This window comes from Macrosteles quadrilineatus, unplaced genomic scaffold (assembly GCF_028750875.1).
Source record: "Macrosteles quadrilineatus isolate MER2022 unplaced genomic scaffold, UCM_ALF_1.0 Scaffold_1__1_contigs__length_201487025, whole genome shotgun sequence".
Classification (NCBI taxonomy): Eukaryota; Metazoa; Arthropoda; class Insecta; order Hemiptera; family Cicadellidae; genus Macrosteles; species Macrosteles quadrilineatus.
Window position 1 is genome coordinate 119,935,321 of NW_026542594.1, and position 21,489 is coordinate 119,956,809.

The 21,489-nt window shown below is 36.7% G+C and overlaps 1 protein-coding gene across 1 annotated transcript in view; it reads right to left on the reverse strand.

The window, feature by feature from the left end:
• The window catches only part of LOC129000182 (baculoviral IAP repeat-containing protein 6), a 274,298-nt gene that overhangs the window by 74,755 nt on the left and 178,054 nt on the right, over positions 1 to 21,489 (reverse strand). The window contains exons 39-42 of the mRNA XM_054427130.1: positions 16,312 to 16,596; positions 15,994 to 16,182; positions 6,000 to 6,245; positions 545 to 745 (exon numbers count right to left, since the gene is read on the reverse strand). Coding sequence (XP_054283105.1) covers positions 545 to 745; positions 6,000 to 6,245; positions 15,994 to 16,182; positions 16,312 to 16,596 — 921 coding nt within the window. The remainder of the gene's footprint in view (positions 1 to 544; positions 746 to 5,999; positions 6,246 to 15,993; positions 16,183 to 16,311; positions 16,597 to 21,489) is intronic.

Consider the following 21,489-nt stretch of genomic DNA (forward strand, 5'->3'; position numbering starts at 1 on the left):
GGAAATTGACAGGAAAGCAGGCTTACCTTTAAATAAGTCCATAGAGACACATAACACATCACAAAATTAAAAGTAGAAATTTTCGTGGTCACTGACCACTTTTTCAACCACTGGAGATTGGAGAAAATCTTAGAAAATTAGATTTTCTCCAATCTCCAGTGGTTGAAAAAGTGGTCAGTGACCACGAAAATTTCTACTTTTAATTTTGTGATGTGTTATGTGTCTCTATGGACTTATTTAAAGGTAAATCGTATGTTAAACATTTTTCTTATAACTTTTAATGGCACATCTTCAATTTATAATAATAATAGTGAACCATCCTAAGCAATAGTACAATTATATAAAAGAAAGAATAAAAATTCACTTGACCAAAATATTGTTATCTAAGAAGAATATTGTTTTTCAAACATGAATGAGAAATAGCTACATGGGTATTAATTAAGTTAAAAAATAATATCATAAGACAAATGTTTGAATGTTTCAATTGAAATGTTAAGGCACTTGTTCTATGAGTGGCTCATTCAACTAAGTACTGTCTACTGACTGGCCAGTGAGGTGAGGTGAGGCTGGAGGTGGACCTCTCTGAGCAGTACAGCACAAGGCAAGGTGATAGTCACCTCCACCCAGCTCTCGTCAGGGTAGAAGTGATACGACCATGCAGGAGCCCTGGCCCTCCTGTGTGGTGGAGTGGACTGTATCAACACATCAGCAGGTTGGGCTGTGGGGTTGCTGGAGCTGATACAACCTATACCCGACAAAAAAACATTGGTAACTAGTGCTTATGCTTAAAATGTATGAACACATATTTAAAATAGTGATTGGTCGATACCATTTTTTTAAAGTCGGTACCAGTTCCTAACCAAAATCGATTCTTGGTTCTGGTACCATCGGTACCTCATTTTATATTACTTATTTTTATTTTTAAAATAAGATAATATCTGCATTTTAATTTTTAAAACTGATTTGCAATAGTGTGGGTTGGTTAAACTTAAGTGATTAAGAAAAGAAAACTAGATTGTAGCATTGAATATATACTGTAACTAGACTTCCCAAGTCCATGGTAGCAGTTGAAGCCAGGAAATTTCGCTGTACGTGGGGCTGGAATGCTGAAAGAATGTTATCACTAGCAGCTAGCACTCATGTTGTGAAGTTGTGTGGGATCCAAGACAAGAACTACCAACAGCTGTGTCGTTCAACAATGCTCATTATCAGAGCAGGCGCGTCCACTTTATACTGTCGACTTTATTGATCCACTACTGGGACAAGGCTTGCTGAAAAATACCCGTCCTTAACAAATTTAGTTGTGTTTGTTTTTTTTATTATTTTTATTAATTTGATTAGCTAATAAAACTATTGACTATTGTTAATGGGGCCAAAATATAATTAAAATTAAAACAGATAAAATGATAATTTTAGGACATTTTTATTTTATGTACAGAGTTGAAAATGAGTATTCCACATTAAAATTAAAAAATATTTTCTATTTTAAACTATTAAATCCCACTATCACGACATTAATTTATTGGACCATTTTAAAAATAGTTTGTAATAAAATTTACTTTCTGGTTAGAAAACCTAGCTATTTTTAATTATTTCGGTGTTTACACTCATTACCCTTTCCTAGTCCTTAATTAGCTTAAAGTTCACGATTAAATTGAACGGGAAGCTTCCGACCAACGAGGGTTTACACACGTTTAAACTGTGACATGAGTACAGGAGTGTTTTTAATAAAAATAAAAAAACGAACAGTGAAAAAAAACGCTACTCCAGAATCTACAAGAGTCGTGGAACTCACGATTTACACAGTTGCGCCTTGCTGTTAGATTCAATGCGGTTTGGTAACAAGACATAGTTCTTGTTCTTCGCTAAAGTTATTGCATTATTGTATTTTTGTTATTGTTACTCATTCTATAACTAATAACTATTCATGAGGGTGCCAGGGGAAGATTTGATTACGTCATCAAACTCATGCATATACATATAAAATATTCATATTCGTGTTAGATTGTCCCAATAAATTATTAAGATTTTGTTTCTTCAAGTTATAGCTGTTTACTAGTTAAAGACATTGTTTAATGTTTACCTTCAAAAAAATTAAAGATTATAGCGAACAGGTAAGTTTTGAGTATGAAATATGTTAGACCTTTTGTGTGTAATTTTACTATCAAACACTCTAATGTTAACATGTTTCCCAATCTTCTTCCCTAACTTGACAATTTGTTTGTGATATGAGTAGACGTGTCTACCTATTTCTAAGTCTACTTTCACTCGATCCTTTTAGCACGTTTTATTGCCCGCTCCCAGCTACCCCCAGTTGTAGTGCGGAGAGTGATGTGTGACTTTAACGATTATAGTTTGTTATTATGTTAAACATATACTTAAAATAATAATATTAGCAGTAAGTGTTTCCTTAGGTTTTTATTATTAGTATTCGTTAGTGTGATGTGTTATTTTATTGTGAATATATATTTTTTAAGAACTGTGAACAATGGAAAATCCTGATTTCAACAAAAGACAACGGGTGAGGTTCATTTGTCCGAGTTTGTTAAAAATTACAAAATATTTGAAAAATCATTTGTCCGAGTTTTCAACTGTCCGAGTTTTGATAAATAACTAATAATAATTAGATAAATCAACTGTCCGAGTTTTCATTTGTCCGAGTTTATTAAATTATTTTAAAAAAATATCGAAATATCAAGTGTCCGTGTTTTCAACTGTCCGAGTATGGTTTAAATAATAATAATATTTTGTTAAATCAACTGTCCGAGTTTTCATTTGTCCGAGTTTTTAAATTAAAAAAAAAAAATATCGAAATATCATTTGTCCGAGTTTTCAACTGTCCGAGTAGGGGCAACATCAAAATGTGACACCGCGCGCCGAGACTAGCGTGTCTAAAGCGCCTGGTCAGAAGTCGATGTGAACCTCTTCTGCGAAGGAGTCAGGCATTGTGCGAGAGGATCTTCTATCCATATAACGCTACATGAAATTTTGTTGGTTGAACTCCTCCGCCATTTCTTAACCGATTTTATCCATTGACGTCTCATTGGAAAGAGCGTGTCGCGTAGATTTGCAAACTGGCCTTACATGTTTGAAATAGCCCCATGGGCCCTGGCCCCAGTGGCTTTGAAGGTTCCCATGTTATCGTTATGGAGAACTTAATTGCTTAAATTTTGATCAGCTGTATAATTTAATTGCGGTTATTTATTTTTCAATTCAATGAAACGCATTGAGCACTTTTTTTTCTATTTGAGTTTGTGTAAACATAACCCCCAAGACGGATCGTGTTAGTATGGTTGTATCTTAAATGTGTGTATTTATCGTTGTTTTGTGTTGCTATGACGGATCGTGTCAGCAAGATTGTAACTTAAATTTGTGCATTTATCGTTATTTTGTGTAGCGACAATTTGTTTTATATATTAGATTTTTATTTTATATCTTTTTTGTGAATTTCCCGTATAGGGAATAAGGTCTCACGGTAAGACCTGGACCCGCGACCGATTCACTTTTGCGTTTTGAGGTCCCCAGAGACCAAAAACACCATATATGTTCAAATTAATAATAAATATGTGTCCGTTAGCACGACAACTCGAACAAAAGTGATCCGATTTGGATGATATTTGGTATAAACGTGTAAACATACATTTATTCGACCCAGCGAACCAGCGCGATCGGATAATGGGAACGAAGATTTATGGGGTAAAAATGGGGTTTTCCCATTTTTGACCCTAAAATCACAACATTTTGGAATATATTTTACAACCATTTTGTAGAACTAAAAAAAGTAATAATGTAGTATATTGAAGCATTGTTATATGCCTAATGGTTACGGAGGAAATAAAAAAAATGCAAATTTAAAATTCCCATGTTATTCTTATGGAGAAGATGAAAACTGTTTTAGTTTTCTTGTTTATGGATATGTTGATCAAATTTGGAAATTTTATTTATTTGATCCTATACTATTGACGTATGGTCAAATAAACACTGTTTACCTTCCCCGTAGCAGCAAACCTAAGCACTCGCTTATTTATGTAAATATGTAATCAGACAAGTTTAAATTTGCTTCGTCTGAAGGTTTGCTGCGGCGGGGGTATTTTATATTATCAGCAAGTTTGGTTGGTTGTGTTAGGTGATGAGGGTTTAATTTTATAATAAATAAATAATTGTAAAATTAGTCTTATAATAAAAATAAAATAATTTTTCTTAATTCGACGTGAGGGGCTCTCGCGGCTCGCACAATGCCTGACTCCGTCACAGAAGGGGTTTACATCGACTTCTGAACAGGCGCTTTAGACACGCTAGTCTCGGCGCGCGGTGTCACATTTTGATGTAGCCCCTACTCGGACAGTTGAAAACTCGGACAAATGAAAACTCGGACAGTTGATTTAACGAAATATTATTGTTATTTAAACCATACTCGGACAGTTGAAAACTCGGACACCTGATATTTCGATATTTTTAAAAATAATTTAATAAACTCGGACAAATGAAAACTCGGACAGTTGATTTACCTAATCATTATGATTTATTTATCAAAACTCGGACAGTTGAAAACTCGGACAAATGATTTTTCAAATATTTTGTAATTTTTAACAAACTTGGACAGTTGAAAACTCGGACAAATGATGTGATACCAAGACAACATAGGTGTTGTTTTGCTGACTACAGCAACACGAATGGTCGCAATCCTTCCCTGCGTTTTTTTACATTCCCTATTAAAAGGGCAGATATTTGTGAACAATGGATTGTCTACTGTGCAAATGACACCTATCATGCTTGGCTCCTACGACGCTAAACCGTAAAGTGGTGTCTGAACTGTACTTTACAGACGAATGTTTTACAAGTTCCTTAAAAACTAAGTTAAATCAGAACGCTGTTCCGACCAAGCTCTCGCTATCTCTTGACATTCAACACACCCCCGCACAAGCAACCAGTAACACATCACAGTTGGCTGCGACAGCGAGTCAACCATCAACTTCCCGTAGATCACTCTTCACTACCCCAACAACATCAACCATAGTTACATCAGACGAGCCTCCTGTGGAATTAAGCCCCATCACAACACCACTTTTCAAAAAGTTTAAACCAATTAAAGGACGCAAGCCAACTCCAGGTAGAATGACTGTGTGTATATTTTATACCTCAAAAATATAAACATGTTTAAATATATTATTTCATTTATAATTATCATCAAATATATTTTGTTTGCATATGTATAATTGCATTATTGCAGAATAAAACTCCGCATGCTCTCGTAACACCGACAGTGAAACCTATAAAACTAAAAAATTGTTCAATATGTTTATTTGAAATATTACTCATATTTAGCTGAAAAAATAATGTTATTAACAATGAAATTAGGTTATTCAACATATGCATACAATATTGTATTATAACAACAAGTAAAATAGGTAAAATTTGTGCTACAGTATTCAGTGTTGCAGAAAAAACTCTGCATGCGTCCGCTGCTGTTTTACTGGTGAAGTGCCTGCTTGAGGGTGAACAGTGTTATTCATCCTGTTACGTTAAATAACGCCCATCTCTATTTTCTTTACTAAATTTACCCTACTGCACTGGTACATTACCTATCAACACCACTGTATATTTTAACTGGTGTTAATAAAAAGACATAACTGCACTACCGTATTTATTTTTCTTAAATTTAACTTCAGGAACTTAACTATAAGTAAATTATTTCAAGAAGATGGTTATGTCTTTTTTTATATGAATGTAGTATGTAGTTTTTTCTATGAATTTTTCTAAGAAACTGCAGTAGTGACAAACTACGCAAGGACCATATTGACAGAGGTAAATTAAACCAGTATTAAAATTATTTCAAGCGATTTTAGTTTCAAGGAAGATTTAAATAAGTTTTTAAACCTATTTAATTAAGAAACCTTACGTTACAGCGTTGATACTGTTGGCTTATCATCTATTAGATTTTCTTATTTTAAAAAAGTGTTTGAATTTTTCTGTCCTGGTGCTATTGGTGAGGTGCTTACCAAATGGAGCAAAGTTGAGCAGACCAGAGGCTATGTCCGCAGTCTTCTTGTTGTGTGGTGGCAGTGGCAATGGCAGACTGAGGTGTTGCATGACTACAGACACTGTGCTAGGTCCATCACTGGTTCTCACCAGGTTATCACACACCACCTCCACAGCTCCCAGAGACAACCATTCCTGTAGAGCTTCTGCACCATCCAGAACACGCAGCACCAGCGACAACAATCCCTCTGACAACCCGCTGTTGTCTGTCACACACATACAATCTGATGTCAGTTCCATAGAACCCTACGCTCTGTGAGCAATCCTTGGTCATGCATACTTAACAACCGAATCTTTAGCATCTAGCCAGTCAGTTTGTTAATCAGAACCATAACCATCAACTTAATGAAAAAATTAACTAATGTATTTATTAGGGATGGACGGGATTGAATTTTTAGTTCGGGACGGGACGGGACAGGATTTTTTCTGTGCATAAAAAGAAAGTCTTGAGTCATACTGCAGTTACCAAAAAAAGACATACAAAATCAATTTTTACCGTTTGTGGTACTGATCTATAAAAACCAAAAAATTGGGTAATAATATACAGGTACCTATAGAAACTTTTGACTCGCGGTCACGGTCAAGGTGCGATCGTCAAAATGATCGCGGTCATGGGGTGATCGTCGGTATGACTCCACAGTCACGGCGCGATCGTCGGTAGGACTCCACGGTCACGTCGAGATCGTCGGTATTACTCCGCGGTCACGGGGTGATCGCCGGTATGACTCGCGGTCACAGCATGATCGTTGGTAGGACTCCACGGTCACGGCGCGATCGTCGATAGGACTCCGCGGTCACGGCGCGATCGTCGGTATGACTCGCGGTCACGGCGCGATCGTCGGTAAGACTCCACTATCACGGCGCGATCGTCGGTAGGACTCCACGGTCACGTCGTGATCCGCGGTCACGGGATGATCGCCGGTATGACTCGCGGTCACGGCATGATCGTCGGTGGGACTCCACGGTCACGGCGCGATCGTCGATAGGACTCCACGGTCACGGCGTGATCGTCGGTATGACTCGCGGTCACGACGCGATCGTCGATAGGACTCCGCGGTCACGGCGCGATCGTCGGTATGACTCGCGGTCACGGCATGATCGTCGGTAGGACTCCACAGTCACGGCGCGATCGTCGGTAGGACTCCACGGTCACGTCGTGATCGTCGGTATTACTCCGCGGTCACGGGGTGATCGCCGGTATGACTCGCGGTCACAGCATGATCGTTGGTAGGACTCCACGGTCACGGCGCGATCGTCGATAGGACTCCGCGGTCACGGCGCGATCGTCGGTATGACTCGCGGTCACGGCGCGATCGTCGGTATGACTCGCGGTCACGGCGCGATCGTCGGTAAGACTCCACTATCACGGCGCGATCGTCGGTATGACTCCGCTGTCAAGGGGGGATCGTCGGTATGACTCGCGGTCACGGCATGATCGTCGGCATGTCTCCGCGGTCACAGCGCGATCGTCGGTAGGACTCCGCGGTCACGGCGAAATGACTTCGTCTCCTGCGCTCGCAATAGCGGCGTCATCGGCACTCGCAAAGCGGCAAAATCGCCGACGATCGGACCAAATCCCGTCCCGAAAAATTCCCGATTAAAATGTAATCCCGTCCCGATAATCGGGAATATTTTTTTCCCGAAAAATTCCCGAAATTTCGGGACCCGTCCATCCCTAGTATTTATTTCAACGAGTTGGATTGAAATATTTCGTTGTTATGGTGTAGTCAAAGTCAAATCGTTTATTTCCAAAAGTTAAACAAAACAATACACAGATACAAATTATAAAGAAATATATTTTTCCGCATAGGCATAAGCCCGTGTGCGGAAAAAGAGTTCTAGATCTGCTATAAACAATATTTGTTACATTCTAGATATACAATAATTTTATTTGTCTAAGTAAAGCATGTATTAATATATTTAACTGGGTGACTATTCCTTAAAAATAAGTAGTATGTTTTTAGGAAAAAGCATTTAGCTTGGATTAAATAAATAAATATAGAATGGAGAGGACACAGCTAACTCACCTGATGAAAGGTTGCAGACGAGTCAAAGAACACATAAAATCACACACATAATATACTTAATATTTCGCCTCTTTCAGAGGCTTCTTCAGAAGTAGGCCTAGATGGTGGTTACAAAACAACCTGTTGTTTTGTAACCACCATCTAGGCCTACTTCTGAAGAAGCCTCTGAAAGAGGCGAAATATTAAGTATATTATGTGTGTGATTTTATGTGTTCTTTGACTCGTCTGCAACCTTTCATCAGGTGAGTTAGCTGTGTCCTCTCCATCCTATATTTATTTATTTAAAAATAAGTAGATATTAAATAAAACATCATTTAAAAGTTAACATGTACTAAATTGAATTAGGACAAAATAACACAATAAGTAATTTCAGAGTAGAATTTCTTAAAGTAACAAAAGATTAAGTTAACAACTAAAAATGTATCTACAATGCCAGGGTCTCAGCAGTTTACTAACATTTTACATTTTTTCTAATAAGCTCAATTATATGGGGATTTTATCAGCGCCTCCGTAGCCGTCCGGCCAATGCTGGCAAGCCATGTACTCACCTTTCTTTTGTACACCGGGAAACTGCTCTCCTCATACTGCAGGATTTGTGGCGGAAGATGCCATATAAGATATGGGCCATAAAATATGGGTTACTTTTTAGGGAGGTTATATTTAATCTAGGAAATTGGTAACCAAAGTTGATTCTATGTCTTGTGGGATAGTTATGCTGCAAATTGGTAAAAATGTTGTTTTTGTTTGACCTAATAAAGACTAAAAGAGTTTTAACAAATAACTGTCGTATATCATGAACACGAAAATCTGAGTACAGATCCTCTGTTGGATGACTCGATGGTTTGTTTAGGACGGTTTTGATTAATGACCTCTGCGCAACAGCCAGAGGCTCAAGCATAGAGGCTGAGACACCGCCCCACGCCAGTATACCATATTGAAGCAAAGACTGCACGTAGGCATAGTAAACTGTCCTACAGTAATCCGTGGTCAGAACACCAGCAAGTTGAGAAAATGCATATATGAGCTTTCTAAGTCGTTGTTTGAGATAATGAATGTGGTGAGCCCAACTAAATTTTTGATTAATTATAATTACTAGATAAGTGTACTTCTCTACCCGCACTATGACGTCACAAGTACAAGCCGCTGACCGAAAGTCGCCGCAGGTATGAAGAAATAGTTGCCTAGGGCTAGGGTCACTTACACTCTTAAAAATATTGGTAAGCTTTTTGTTTTATTTATCTTAAGGGTTAACGTGTTTTGGTCTAACCAGCGTTTAATTTTATAAATGTCTGTAGAAGCATGTTCATATACCTCGTCCCACGTGCGTCCAGACAATACCATGGCCATGTCGTCAGCAAACAAAAAAACTTTCCCTTTAGTTCCGACTTTTGAAAGGTTGTTAATATATATCAAGAATAGGAGGGGCCCGAGTGTACTGCCTTGGACCACTCCATAGTCAATGCTATTTTCATCACTATCAACACCGTTGATGGACACATATTGTAAACGATTTTCTAAATAGCTGATAAACCAGTTTAATGAATGACCACCGATGTCAACTAGTCTCAATTTAGAAATTAGATATTGTCTGTTAATGGAATCAAATGCTTTAGCCAAATCTAGGAATGTTATCAATACACGTTCTTATTATTTATTTCTTCAGAAATAAATTTGGTTATTTCAAATAATGAGTGTGTTGTACTGCGGTTCTGTCTAAATCCGTACTGCGCGTCACACATAATTTTCTCGGGTGAGGTTCATTTGTCAGAGTTTTCAACTGTCCGAGTTTGTTAAAAATTACAAAATATTTGAAAAATCAGTTGTCCAAGTTTTCATTTGTCCGTGTTTATTAAATTATTTTAAAAAATATCGAAATATCAAGTGTCCGAGTTTTCAACTGTCCGAGTATGGTTTAAATAATAATAATATTTGGTTAAATTAACTGTCCGAGTTTTCATTTGTCCGAGTTTTTAAATTATTTAAAAAATATTGAAATATCAACTGTCCGAGTAGGGTCAACATCAAATGTGACACTGCGCGCCCAGACTAGCGTGTCTAAGGCGCCTGGTCAGAAGCCGATGTAAACCTCTTCTGAGAAGGAGTCAGGCATTGTGCGAGCCGCGAGAGCCAGTTACGTCGACTTAAGAACAGAGTTTTTTGACCGGACAATGGGAACGGGGGTTTATGGGGTAAAAATGGGATTTTCCCAATTTTGACCCTAAAATCATAACATTTTGGAATATATTTCTCAACCATTTTGTACAACTAAAAAAAGAAATAATTTAGTATATTGAAGCTTTGTTGTATGCCTCATGGTTACGGAGAAAATAAAAAAAAAATGCAAATTTAAAATGCTCATGTTATTCTTATGGAGAAGATGAAAACTGTTTTAGTTTTCTTGATTATGGATATATATTGATCAAATTTGGAAATTTTATTAATTTTATCCTATACTATTGATGTATGGTCAAAAAACACTGTTTACCTTCCCCTTAGCAGTAAACCTAAGCACTCGCTTATTTATGGAAATATTTGAGTAAATATGTAATCAGACAAGTTGAAATACCGCTTCGTCTGCAGGTTTACTGCGGCGGGGGTATTTTATATTATCAGTAAGTTTGGTTGGTTGTGTTAGGTGATGACAGTTTAATTTTATAATTAAAAATTGTAAAATTAGTCTTATAATAAAAATAATATAATTTTTCTTAAGTCGACGTGAGAGGCTCTCGTGGCTTGCACAATGCCTGACTCCTTCGCAGAAGAGGTTTACATTGGCTTCTGACCAGGCGCCATAGACACGCTAGTCTCGGCGCGCAGTGTCACATTTGATGTTAACCCTACTCGGACAGTTGATATTTCAATATTTTTTTTAATAATTTAAAAACTCGGACAGTCGATTCAACCAAATATTATTATTATTTAAACCATACTCGGACAGTTGAAAACTCGGACACTTGATATTTCGATATTTTTTAAAATAATTTAATAAACTCGGACAGTTGATTTATCTAATTATTATTAGTTATTTATCAAAACTCGGACAAATGAAAACTCGGACAATTGATTTTTCAAATATTTTGTAATTTTTAGCAAACTCGGACAGTTGAAAACTTGGACAAATGATGTGATCCCATTTTCTCTTGTTCAAGGTAATCCGATAGCTGGAGTTTTACACATTTTCAAGAATTGTAGACACTGTGCAAATTAATGAAATTGGTCTGTAATTTATTGTTAGGTTTTTTTGGCCAGACTTATAAACAGGTATGACTTTTGAAACTTTAAACACCTCTGGGAACTTCCCTTCCCGTATACTAAGGTTAATTATGTATAATATTGGTAAAATGAGAGAGTCTACATTATTTTTTATAAATTTTGAGGGAATGCCATCCCATCCCGGTGCAGAGTTGCCTCTAATACTTTTTATAACTTTTAAAAGCTCCTCAACGGTGACAGGCCTTAGTGAGAACTGGGAATCGGTGGCGTGTTCAGCGTCATCGACCTCCAAGGGGCCGGCGGGCTGCAGCGGCTAGCTGAGATCCAACAGAGGCATAGTATTCGTTGAAAGTGTCACAAATGAGTTTAATATCGTTGGTGGGGGCAGTATCCCGGTTCACACTGAAAATTTCCGTTGCCAGCAGGACGCCCCGCTACATCATTAATAATTTCCCAGAATTTTCTTGGATTTCTCTGGGACTCGTCTAATTTATTTCTATAATAATCAATTTTTGCACGTTTTAGTAAGGATTTCAATGAGTTACGGTATCTGACATTTCTAACACGGAGCTGTGTGTTGAATGGGTTTTGCTTAACCCTCTTTCTTAATTTATCTCGATTGCGGATAGAAGTAAGAAGACCATTTGTAATCCATGGTTTTAATTTAGCCGTTTTAGCTCTCAATATTTGTTGGGACGTGTTTTGTTCTATGATATTCTGCAAAATCAAATTAAAATGTATAGTTGCTGCATCTAAGTCATTTGAATTCAAAACTTGTCGCCAATTTTGAAATTTCAAGGTTTCTGTTATATTTTTCCAATTAGTATTCTTGTATGTAAACTCGTTGACCTTACTAATACCTGTAATGCTTTTCAGTTCAAGAGAAACAATAAAATTATCTGTAATGTAAGTTTGTAAAACAGAAGCATTGACACTCAGCCTGTTTTGCAGTTTTATAAAATAATGGTCGATACATGTATCACTAACTGGCCGCGTGATTTGATCTATACATGGAATAAATCCGAATTCATGAAGCAAGTCAAGGTATCGTTCCTCTTGTGAAATTAAACATGGATTACAAATATCACAGTTAATGTCACCGGCGATAATTTTAAGTGACAGTTTGTCGTACTAAGAAATGTTTGAAGACCGTCGTTAAATTAAGCTAGTGACGAGGAGGGACTTCTGTAGATACATATTAATTCACAATCAATATTGGCCCAGGTAAAAACTATGGACAAGCTGGTGGCGACTCCACCAATACAAATCTGGTTACATGTTGCTAATAACGTGTCATCTAAGTACACAACCAGACCATCACCACATTGATTGAGGCTATTGTATGTTCTAAACAGGGTATAGCCTTCTAGGGCTGTGAGCTCACTGTCGTTCCTCAACCAAACTTCAGTCAAAATTATACAATGAAATTTTATCTAGAGACCATGCCATAAAACTAAAAACTCGTCAAAGTTTTTATTATAGCTCCGAATATTTAACTGTAATACTCTAAAACTGAATTTTTGGTTACAAAGTGAATCTGAACTATTAAAACTATTTCTAAATTCATCTATATTAGAAAATTTCTGACATTCAATAAAAGGTTTGTCCTGATAATTATTCTCATCCATAGATATTGCTAGCGTATCGTTTGGCATGCCTGGATTGGCTGTAGGAATGCCTGCTTTTGTTGCCTTATCTGCGGCTTTCGGATACGAGAAATTCTTTCTGCACAAAACAGATTTTTCCCTTTATCTGACATGTTTTAAATAGTGATGGTCAGATCCGGATATCGGACTACCGTATCCGCCGGATCTGAGCTAGAACCGGCACCGGATCGGATCCAAAAAATTCCGGATCTTGGGCTGGATCCGATTTTTTGAAATTTTTTCCCGATTTTTTTCCTAACATAAAGCTGTCTGTATCACTGTACAACCCCGATTTGTTTACTAAACATAAAGCTGTCTGTATCACTGTACAACCCCGATTTGTTTACTAAACACAAAGGAGTCTGTATCACTGTACAACCCCGATTTCTTTCCTAGCACAAAGCTGTATGTATCACTGTACAACCCCGATTTGTTTACTAACACAAAGCAGTCTGTATCACTGTACAACCCCGATTTTTTTACTAGCAAAAGAGCTGTCTGTATCACTGTACAACCCCTAATGTTTTTACTAGCTCAAAGCTGTCTGTATCACTGTACAGCCCCGAGTTTTTTACCAACACAAAGCAGTCTGTATCACTGTACAACCCCGATTTGTTTATTAACAAAAAGCTGTCTGTATCACTGTAAAACCCCGAATGTTTTTTCTAGCTCTAAGCTGTTTGTATTACTGTACAACCCCGATTTGCTTACTAACATAAAGCTGTCTGTATCCATGTAAGAGACCGATTTCCCCCCGATTTGTTTACTAACACAAAGCTGTCTGGATCACTCACTGTACAACCCCGATATTTTTACCAACACAAAGCAGTCTGTATCACCGTACAACCCCGATTCATTTACTAACATAAAGCTGTATTACTGTACATCTCTGATTTTTTTACTAACACAAAGCTATCTGTGTCACTGTGTACAAACCCGATTCGTTTACTAACATAAAGCAGTCTGTATCACTGTACAACCCCGATTCATTTACTAACATAAAGCTGTCTGTATTCAAAGTCAAAGTCAAATCGTTTATTTCCAAAATTTAAACAATACAATAAACAGATATAAATTAAAAATAAATATATTTTTTAGCATAGGCATAAGCCCGTGTGCGGAAAAAGAGTTCTAAATCTGCTATCTGGTATATTGTGGATAAATAGTGATTTTAATTGTCTAATTAAAACATTTACTACATTTCATAAAAGTTAATATGTACAAAATTAGGACACAATAACACAAAATTAATTTAGAGTAGAATTTCCTAATGTAACCAAAGATTAAAATAAGCAACTAGAAGCTACAATAGCTACAATGAAAGGGTCTCAGCAGATAAGATTACTAAGATGTTTAAGTTTTTTTTCTTTCTTTCTTTTTTCTTTTTTTTCTTTCTATTACTGTACATCCGCGATTTTTTTACCATCACAAAGCAGTCTGTATCACCATACAACCCCGATTTGTTTACTAACACAAAGCTGTCTTTATCTCTGTACAGCCCCAATGTTTTTACTAACACAAAGCTGTCTGTATCACTGTACAACCCCAATTCGTTAACCAACATAAAGCTGTCTGTATTACTGTACATCTCCGATTTTTTTACTAACACAAAGCTATATGTATCACTGTACAACCCCGATTCGTTTACTAACATAAAGCTGTCTGTATTACTGTACATCTCTGATTTTTTTCCTAACACAAAGCTATCTGTATCACTGTACAACCCCGATTTTTTACTAACACAAAGCTATCTGTATCCATGTACAAGACCGTTTTTCCCTAGTGTTTGTCTCTTGATGCAAACAACTTATATGGCAAGGCCATGTCTCGATGTTTGTATCTAGATGCAAATAACTTGTATGGCAAGGCCATGTCTCACTGTTTGTCTCTTGTTGCAAATAACCTATATGGCAAGACCATGACTCAGTGTTTGTCTTTTGATGCAAATAACGTATATGGCAAGGTCATGTCTTAGTGTTTGTCTCTTGGTGCAAATACCTTATATGGCAAGGCCATGTCTCAGGGTCATCTCTTGATGCAAATAACATATATGGCAAGGCCCTGTCTCAGTGTTTGTCTCTTGATCAAATAACTTATATGGCAAGGCCATGTTTCCTTGTTTGTCTCTTGATACAAATAAATAACATATATGGCAATGGCATGTATCTTTCCAAACTGAATCCGACCCGATTTTTAGGATATCTGCACACCTCTAGTTCTTAGTTTTGTACCTGGATGATCAGCTAACGGCCTATAATCTCGTCTCGAAAATATCCCGTTAGTATTTCAATCCCACCCGATGCTTCGTGATAAAAAATAATAAAAGTATGATTTAAATTGGCATTCTGTCAATTAGGTTTTTTTTAACCCGACCTTATGACAGCGTGTATCTGGATCCGGATCCGGTACGACATTTTCTTGGATCCGCCCATCACTAGCTTTAAATGATAAAAGAATCATGATTGAATTAAAATAAACTGAAATTCCCAGACTTCTGGAGTATTTTTGTAACTGCCTTAACAATGAGATCAACCGATTGTGGGACATTGACTAACTAATATATGGTTTGAAATGACACAAATAGAAAAAGTATATATAGGCTACATATACATATATTTTTATTTTCTTGTTTATACATATATATGTATATTTACTATTGTGGATCTAGAAAGACTATTTTTCAGACACGTAGCTTAATAGAGACAAAAAAATTATTATTATTTGCAAACATGTATACTGGGTTATATTCATTAGATATAAAATACTAAAACCCTTATAAACATTTACTTACGATGATTAGAGAAAGCTTATGGCAATATTACAGTTCAATCAAATAAAAAAAAATATAACAGAATAACTAAGACAAAAATTAGTAGTAGTTTGTAGTGAATGTAGTTCTATACATACATGTGAAAAGAACTGAGAAATAAATGCTATGTTGTGTCAGTTTAAATTTTTCATTGTTTTCAATGGCATGCTATTTCTCAAACACTCTTTCAGTCCACATTACGCAGAGTTTGAGGGACTGTACTGTATAAAGTTTATCTAAACTGAAGAATATCACTTACGTCTGGCAATATACGAAACAACTGGCTTGAGAATGAACTTTGGTGAGGTGACTTTACGGGCTAATGTGGAGAGTAGCTGGAACACAGCTTGTCCTACAGAGGAAGGCTCTAAAGAGTCAGCTATGGCGGCCGGTGAGGACATGCCCAGAGAGCTTAACAGGCAGTTCATGGTGCTATCATCTTGTACCACTACAAAGACATGTACACATTAGCAGATCACACTTCACAACTTCAAAAATATACTTATAAAACATGACTTACAAATATTATTACTGTAAGTAAGAAAGCATGTAAGGAAATGCATAAACTGTGACTCACCCATGTCAGCTACACAGGGAGGTCTAGTGTTGGCTGCCTTGTGCTCGTCTGTCTGGCTAGGCTGAGGAGCCTCTAGTGGCACATGCAGCAAGTTGGTCACCAGACGTATAACTCCTATGATTAGCAGGTCCCAGGATGCAGGCCGCTGCCGACTGTTATTGCTGGTTCCAGCACTGGCCACCGTAGCGCCACTAGTCAACAGCCCACTCAGATTCAGGCCATTCTCCATCATGCTGCGCCACCGAATGTTCTCTCCACTCATCATGTACGAGTGGACAAGGACAGCTGAGTAACACAATGAATAACTAACTTATCATGCCCAAATTAAGAGCAATAGGCATTTTAAAATGTTGTATAAAGTAGTATTGACGTGAAGAATGGAAAATCAAAACATATTTTAAGATGATAAAGTGAAAAAACTACACTAGTAACCATTAAAAAATTATAACAGGTAATGATAAAATTAGGAACTATGACTGATCCTCAGTTACACATATTTTCAGACCTGAATAATTATAATGGGGATTGATTGCCTGATTGTAATACAGTGTGTAAATTAGTATTAAAACAAATCTGTATTTTTAAAACCGAAATAGATAGAAATATTCTGGTTGTGGCAATAATTGTTAAAAAAAAGGTTAAATACCTGTAGTACTGTCAGTGATCCTGGAATTTAGGTCAGCGACCAAGGTTTCGAACCTAAAGGTTCATTTTCAAGCAGGTACAAGTTAAAAACACATAATCCTCTTCATAACTGTGGAGAGTCGTTATAACACACAAGACACGAACACGAAAACACTAAACATTAAACAAAATTGGCCAATTATAATACTGGTACGGTAGCGTGCGTGGTGTAGCCGGCAAAAGATGAGTCATGACTGGGCACGCGTACGCGTCGATGTCGGAGCGTGACGTATGTGCCCCCTCCCACTCCCGTTGTCTTTGTCAGATCCTCGCCTTACACACTGACACTGCCATCTATCATATCTATTGCAGTATTGTACATTAATTTTGCTTCGAAGTATAATTTTTCATTGAGAAAAAGGGTAGAACTGTTTTTAGATGATCGGTATATTTCAAACTCTTCGATGGTGTTCATATGCTTGCCTTTTCTGCAGTAATGCAATATGTCCAGATTGGTATCATTGTCGGTGTAATTATGGTTTGTGTCTATCAGATGGTTTGCGAATGCAGATTTGGTAGATAATGTAGTAGCTGGGACAGTCATTGCATTTAATTTTATAAATTCCTGTCTTATCAAAATTAGCAAAATAAGAATATTTATTGTTTTGTTGATTGGAACATTAGTGAACAGGTTAACAATGTCAAATGAGGCCATGTTGTATCGTGGGTTGTAATTAATTTTTGATAACTTGTCGACTAACTCTAAGGTGTAAAAATGAAAGTAGGCCTAAGGTGTCAAAAGATAAGCAGAAATACGTTTCCACTGAATATGGCACAGTATTGAACAATAGCCTTAAATCTGAAATGACTAAAAACAATTTTAAAATGTCATTTAAAACGTCAAATAAATTATCTTATCTCCTAAAACCACGGATTGTACAAAACACTGCTAATTTTGATAAGACAGGAATTTATAAAATTAAATGCAATGACTGTCCCAGCTACTACATTGGACAAACAGCTCGCTCGTTTACGCCAAGATTAAAAAAAACACCTGCCTAAAAAATCTACCAAATCTGCATTCGCAAACCATCCGATAGACACAAACCATAATTACACCGACATTGATACCAATCTGGACATATTGCATTACTGCAGAAAAGGCAAGCATATGAACACCATCGAAGAGTTTGAAATATACCGATCATCTAAAAACAGTTCTACCCATTTTCTCAATGAAAAATTATACTTCGAAGCAAAATTAATGTACAATACTGCAATAGATATGATAGATGGCAGTGTCAGTGTGTAAGGCGAGGATCTGACAAAGACAACGGGAGTGGGAGGGGGCACATACGTCACGCTCCGACATCGACGCGTACGCGTGCCCAGTCATGACTCATCTTTTGCCGGCTACACCACGCACGCTACCGTACCAGTATTATAATTGGCCAATTTTGTTTAATGTTTAGTGTTTTCGTGTTCGTGTCTTGTGTGTTATAACGACTCTCCACAGTTATGAAGAGGATTATGTGTTTTTAACTTGTACCTGCTTGAAAATGAACCTTTAGGTTCGAAACCTTGGTCGCTGACCTAAATTCCAGGATCACTGACAGTACTACAGGTATTTAACCTTTTTATTAGTAAATTACGTGATCCAGAGGCTAAACATGTTAAAAATAATTGTTAACAAAGGTTATGACGAAATTTCGGGTTGAGAGACAAAATTAGATTTTAAAGTACGCAATTGCCGTCTCACCTGAAATTCCGTCACACCTTAAATTTGTCCAGATAGCTTAGCCTACTATGAGATAGTCCAGGACTCTAACGTGTTCGTTAATTAATTATCGTTCGAGTTTATTGGCTCAGAATTAAATACAACAATAATGCTTACAATGTCAAGCTTACCTTCAACAAGTGCTCATCATAGCCACTCGAAAAATATGTGAAGTTAAATTTAGAATTTTGAATAAATTATCGAGAATGCGGATGACCTAATTAATTAGAAACTTAACTAAAACGAGTCTCGGTCGTTATACTTGGTAATCACCAAAGTAAACGTGTCGGGGAAAATTTAACTCGGTCGATCACCAGAGTCGGTACGGGGTTTCTTAAACCAAATTTACGTAGGACGGTCCGGGGTAACGGGGTAAGTCGTACGTAAACCGTTCGGGCAACTTAACTGATTTCCGAAGCTGGTTTAAGACAAAAGGTAGTGTGCTCGTACGTGAAAAAGCGTGCGGGGTGCGCGCGACTGCGGCACAGTAAAATAAAAATAATAAAACTTCTCTAAAAATGAGATTAAACAAAATAAATTCGGTAGCACACCAACCTGATGACTTATGATTCTACCAGGAATGGGGGGAAATCTTTAATTTACCAGAATTTAGGAGGTTATAGACTGTTGGATTGTCTCCAAACAGCAAGCGTACTAACGGTTCGGTAGCGGGTGGACGACTGACTATGAGGTCCGCTCTTCTGGTCCTTCTTCGCCATCGCCCCTGGCGGCGGGGTAGGTAATTAGCGTCCTCCCCTCTACGATGACGTAGGACTCCTGCCCCTTCGATGCCGCTGACAACGCGGGCGCGGCTTACCCCGAACGTAGACAATTATAATATTTAAAATGAAACTTTTAAAAATCGGGTTTTTACCCCTTGACGGGTTTTGGGTCGTTACAAGGTTCCGCAATTTTTTACATCAAAAATATTTTTTTAACCCCCCTAACAGTGGGTGACTCATTTTTTTCAAATAGCAACCCTTATTGAGTGACCGCTCATTTTGAAGGGTTTGTTAAAAGAAAAACAATGGCGTAAACCCGAGGTAGATATTTCACCCCTAGCCTAAATGGCGGGTATTCCAAAATTAAATTTTTGTAAAAAAGCACCCATTTTTGAATATCCGCCATTTTGGCTAGGGGTGAGATATTCACCTCGGATTTGCGTCATTGTGTTTCTTTTGACAAACCCTTCAAAATGAGGGGTCACTCAATGGGGTTGCTATTTGAAAAAAATAAGTCACCCCCTATCCCTTATCCTGTTAGGGGGGTTAAAAAATATTTTTGATGTAAAAAATTGCGGAACCTTTGTTAACAATTATTGCCACAAACAGAATATTTCTATCTATTTCGGTTTCAAAAATACAGATTTGTTTCAATACTTAATTTACACACTGTATAGGTCAACACTGGATTTCATAAAAAAACTGACAAATGATTTTTAATTTAGCTTCAGGGCTGACTTATCTTACAGGTCACAATTGATCACATAAATAGCCATAACCAATTAATTACTTATACTTCCTCAACAAAAGTTGTTAGGCTAAGTATTTTTTGTTAAGAATTTCTCTTCTTTAGTTGAGCTTACCAAATGTATAAAATATTTAAATGAAATCAATTTATTACCAAATCCAATAAAAACTAATTATAAATTTTTCTTCAACGAGTAAAAACGCGCCTGAGTTTAATATTTTTATGGATACAATTTTACTAAATGAAGTTAAAATAATAAAATTTCTTGGATTGCATATAGGTAGATGATAAATTCAACTGGGACAGTCATGTTGAAAACGTTTGTAAAAAAGTCAATTCAGGCAAATATGCATTAAGACAGATTTTAAGATTTAGTAGTTTAAAAAAACCTTAAAAATAGTATATATTATTCCTTAATTCAATCACACATATCTTTTGGGTTGTGTATTTATGGGAGCACATCAAATTTTAATCTAGAAATAGCATTCTAGAACTTCAGAAAAAAGCAATTCGCATGATGTTAAAACCAAAATCAAAAGAATCCGCTAAAGAGCACTTTAAAGAAATAGGAATTATGACTGTTTTTAGCTTATACATTTATTAAATCCCCCTTTATTTTAGCCCTTTATATTAAATCAAATCATGAAAGATTGCCAAAATTGAACTCTTTTCATAAGCATTCGACCAGAAAAGGTAGTGAATTGGCGTTCAAGAGACATAGTTTATCGGTTTACGAAAAAATCCCATCTTATAGTGGTGTTAAATATTTCAATAGCTTACCTGACAATATAAAAAATAAAACTAATTTTAATTCATTTAAAAAACTTTTGAAATTATTTCTCACTAACAGAGCCTTGTATAAATTAGAAGATTTTTTTCAACTTCCTGAAATTTGATTAATTGATAATAAGAATAATAAAGGTTAATATAGTTTACTCCATTATGTGTGCAATACGAATAAAGTAATTTTGATTGATTGAGGCACACTATTTCTGTATGCCTAAATCAGTAATTTTTCATTGTTGCATTTATTTTATCTTTACCTGAAGATTACCGCATTACCCCAAAATTAATTTAAAGAAAGACGACAGGGTTTCATGTAGTATAACCAATCCATACCGAGTTTTTGGTAAAATAAAAAAAATATCTTTATCAAAAATTGTTTTTTCAGCTATCAGTTTTTAGAATCTTGCGGTCTTGGCAACACCGATAATTGTCATTTCGGTCATTCGGACATTTCATAACAAGCAGCAGCACAGCGACATCGGTAGCAGTTCTACGCATAGCTGGAACAAAGCCAAACTCGG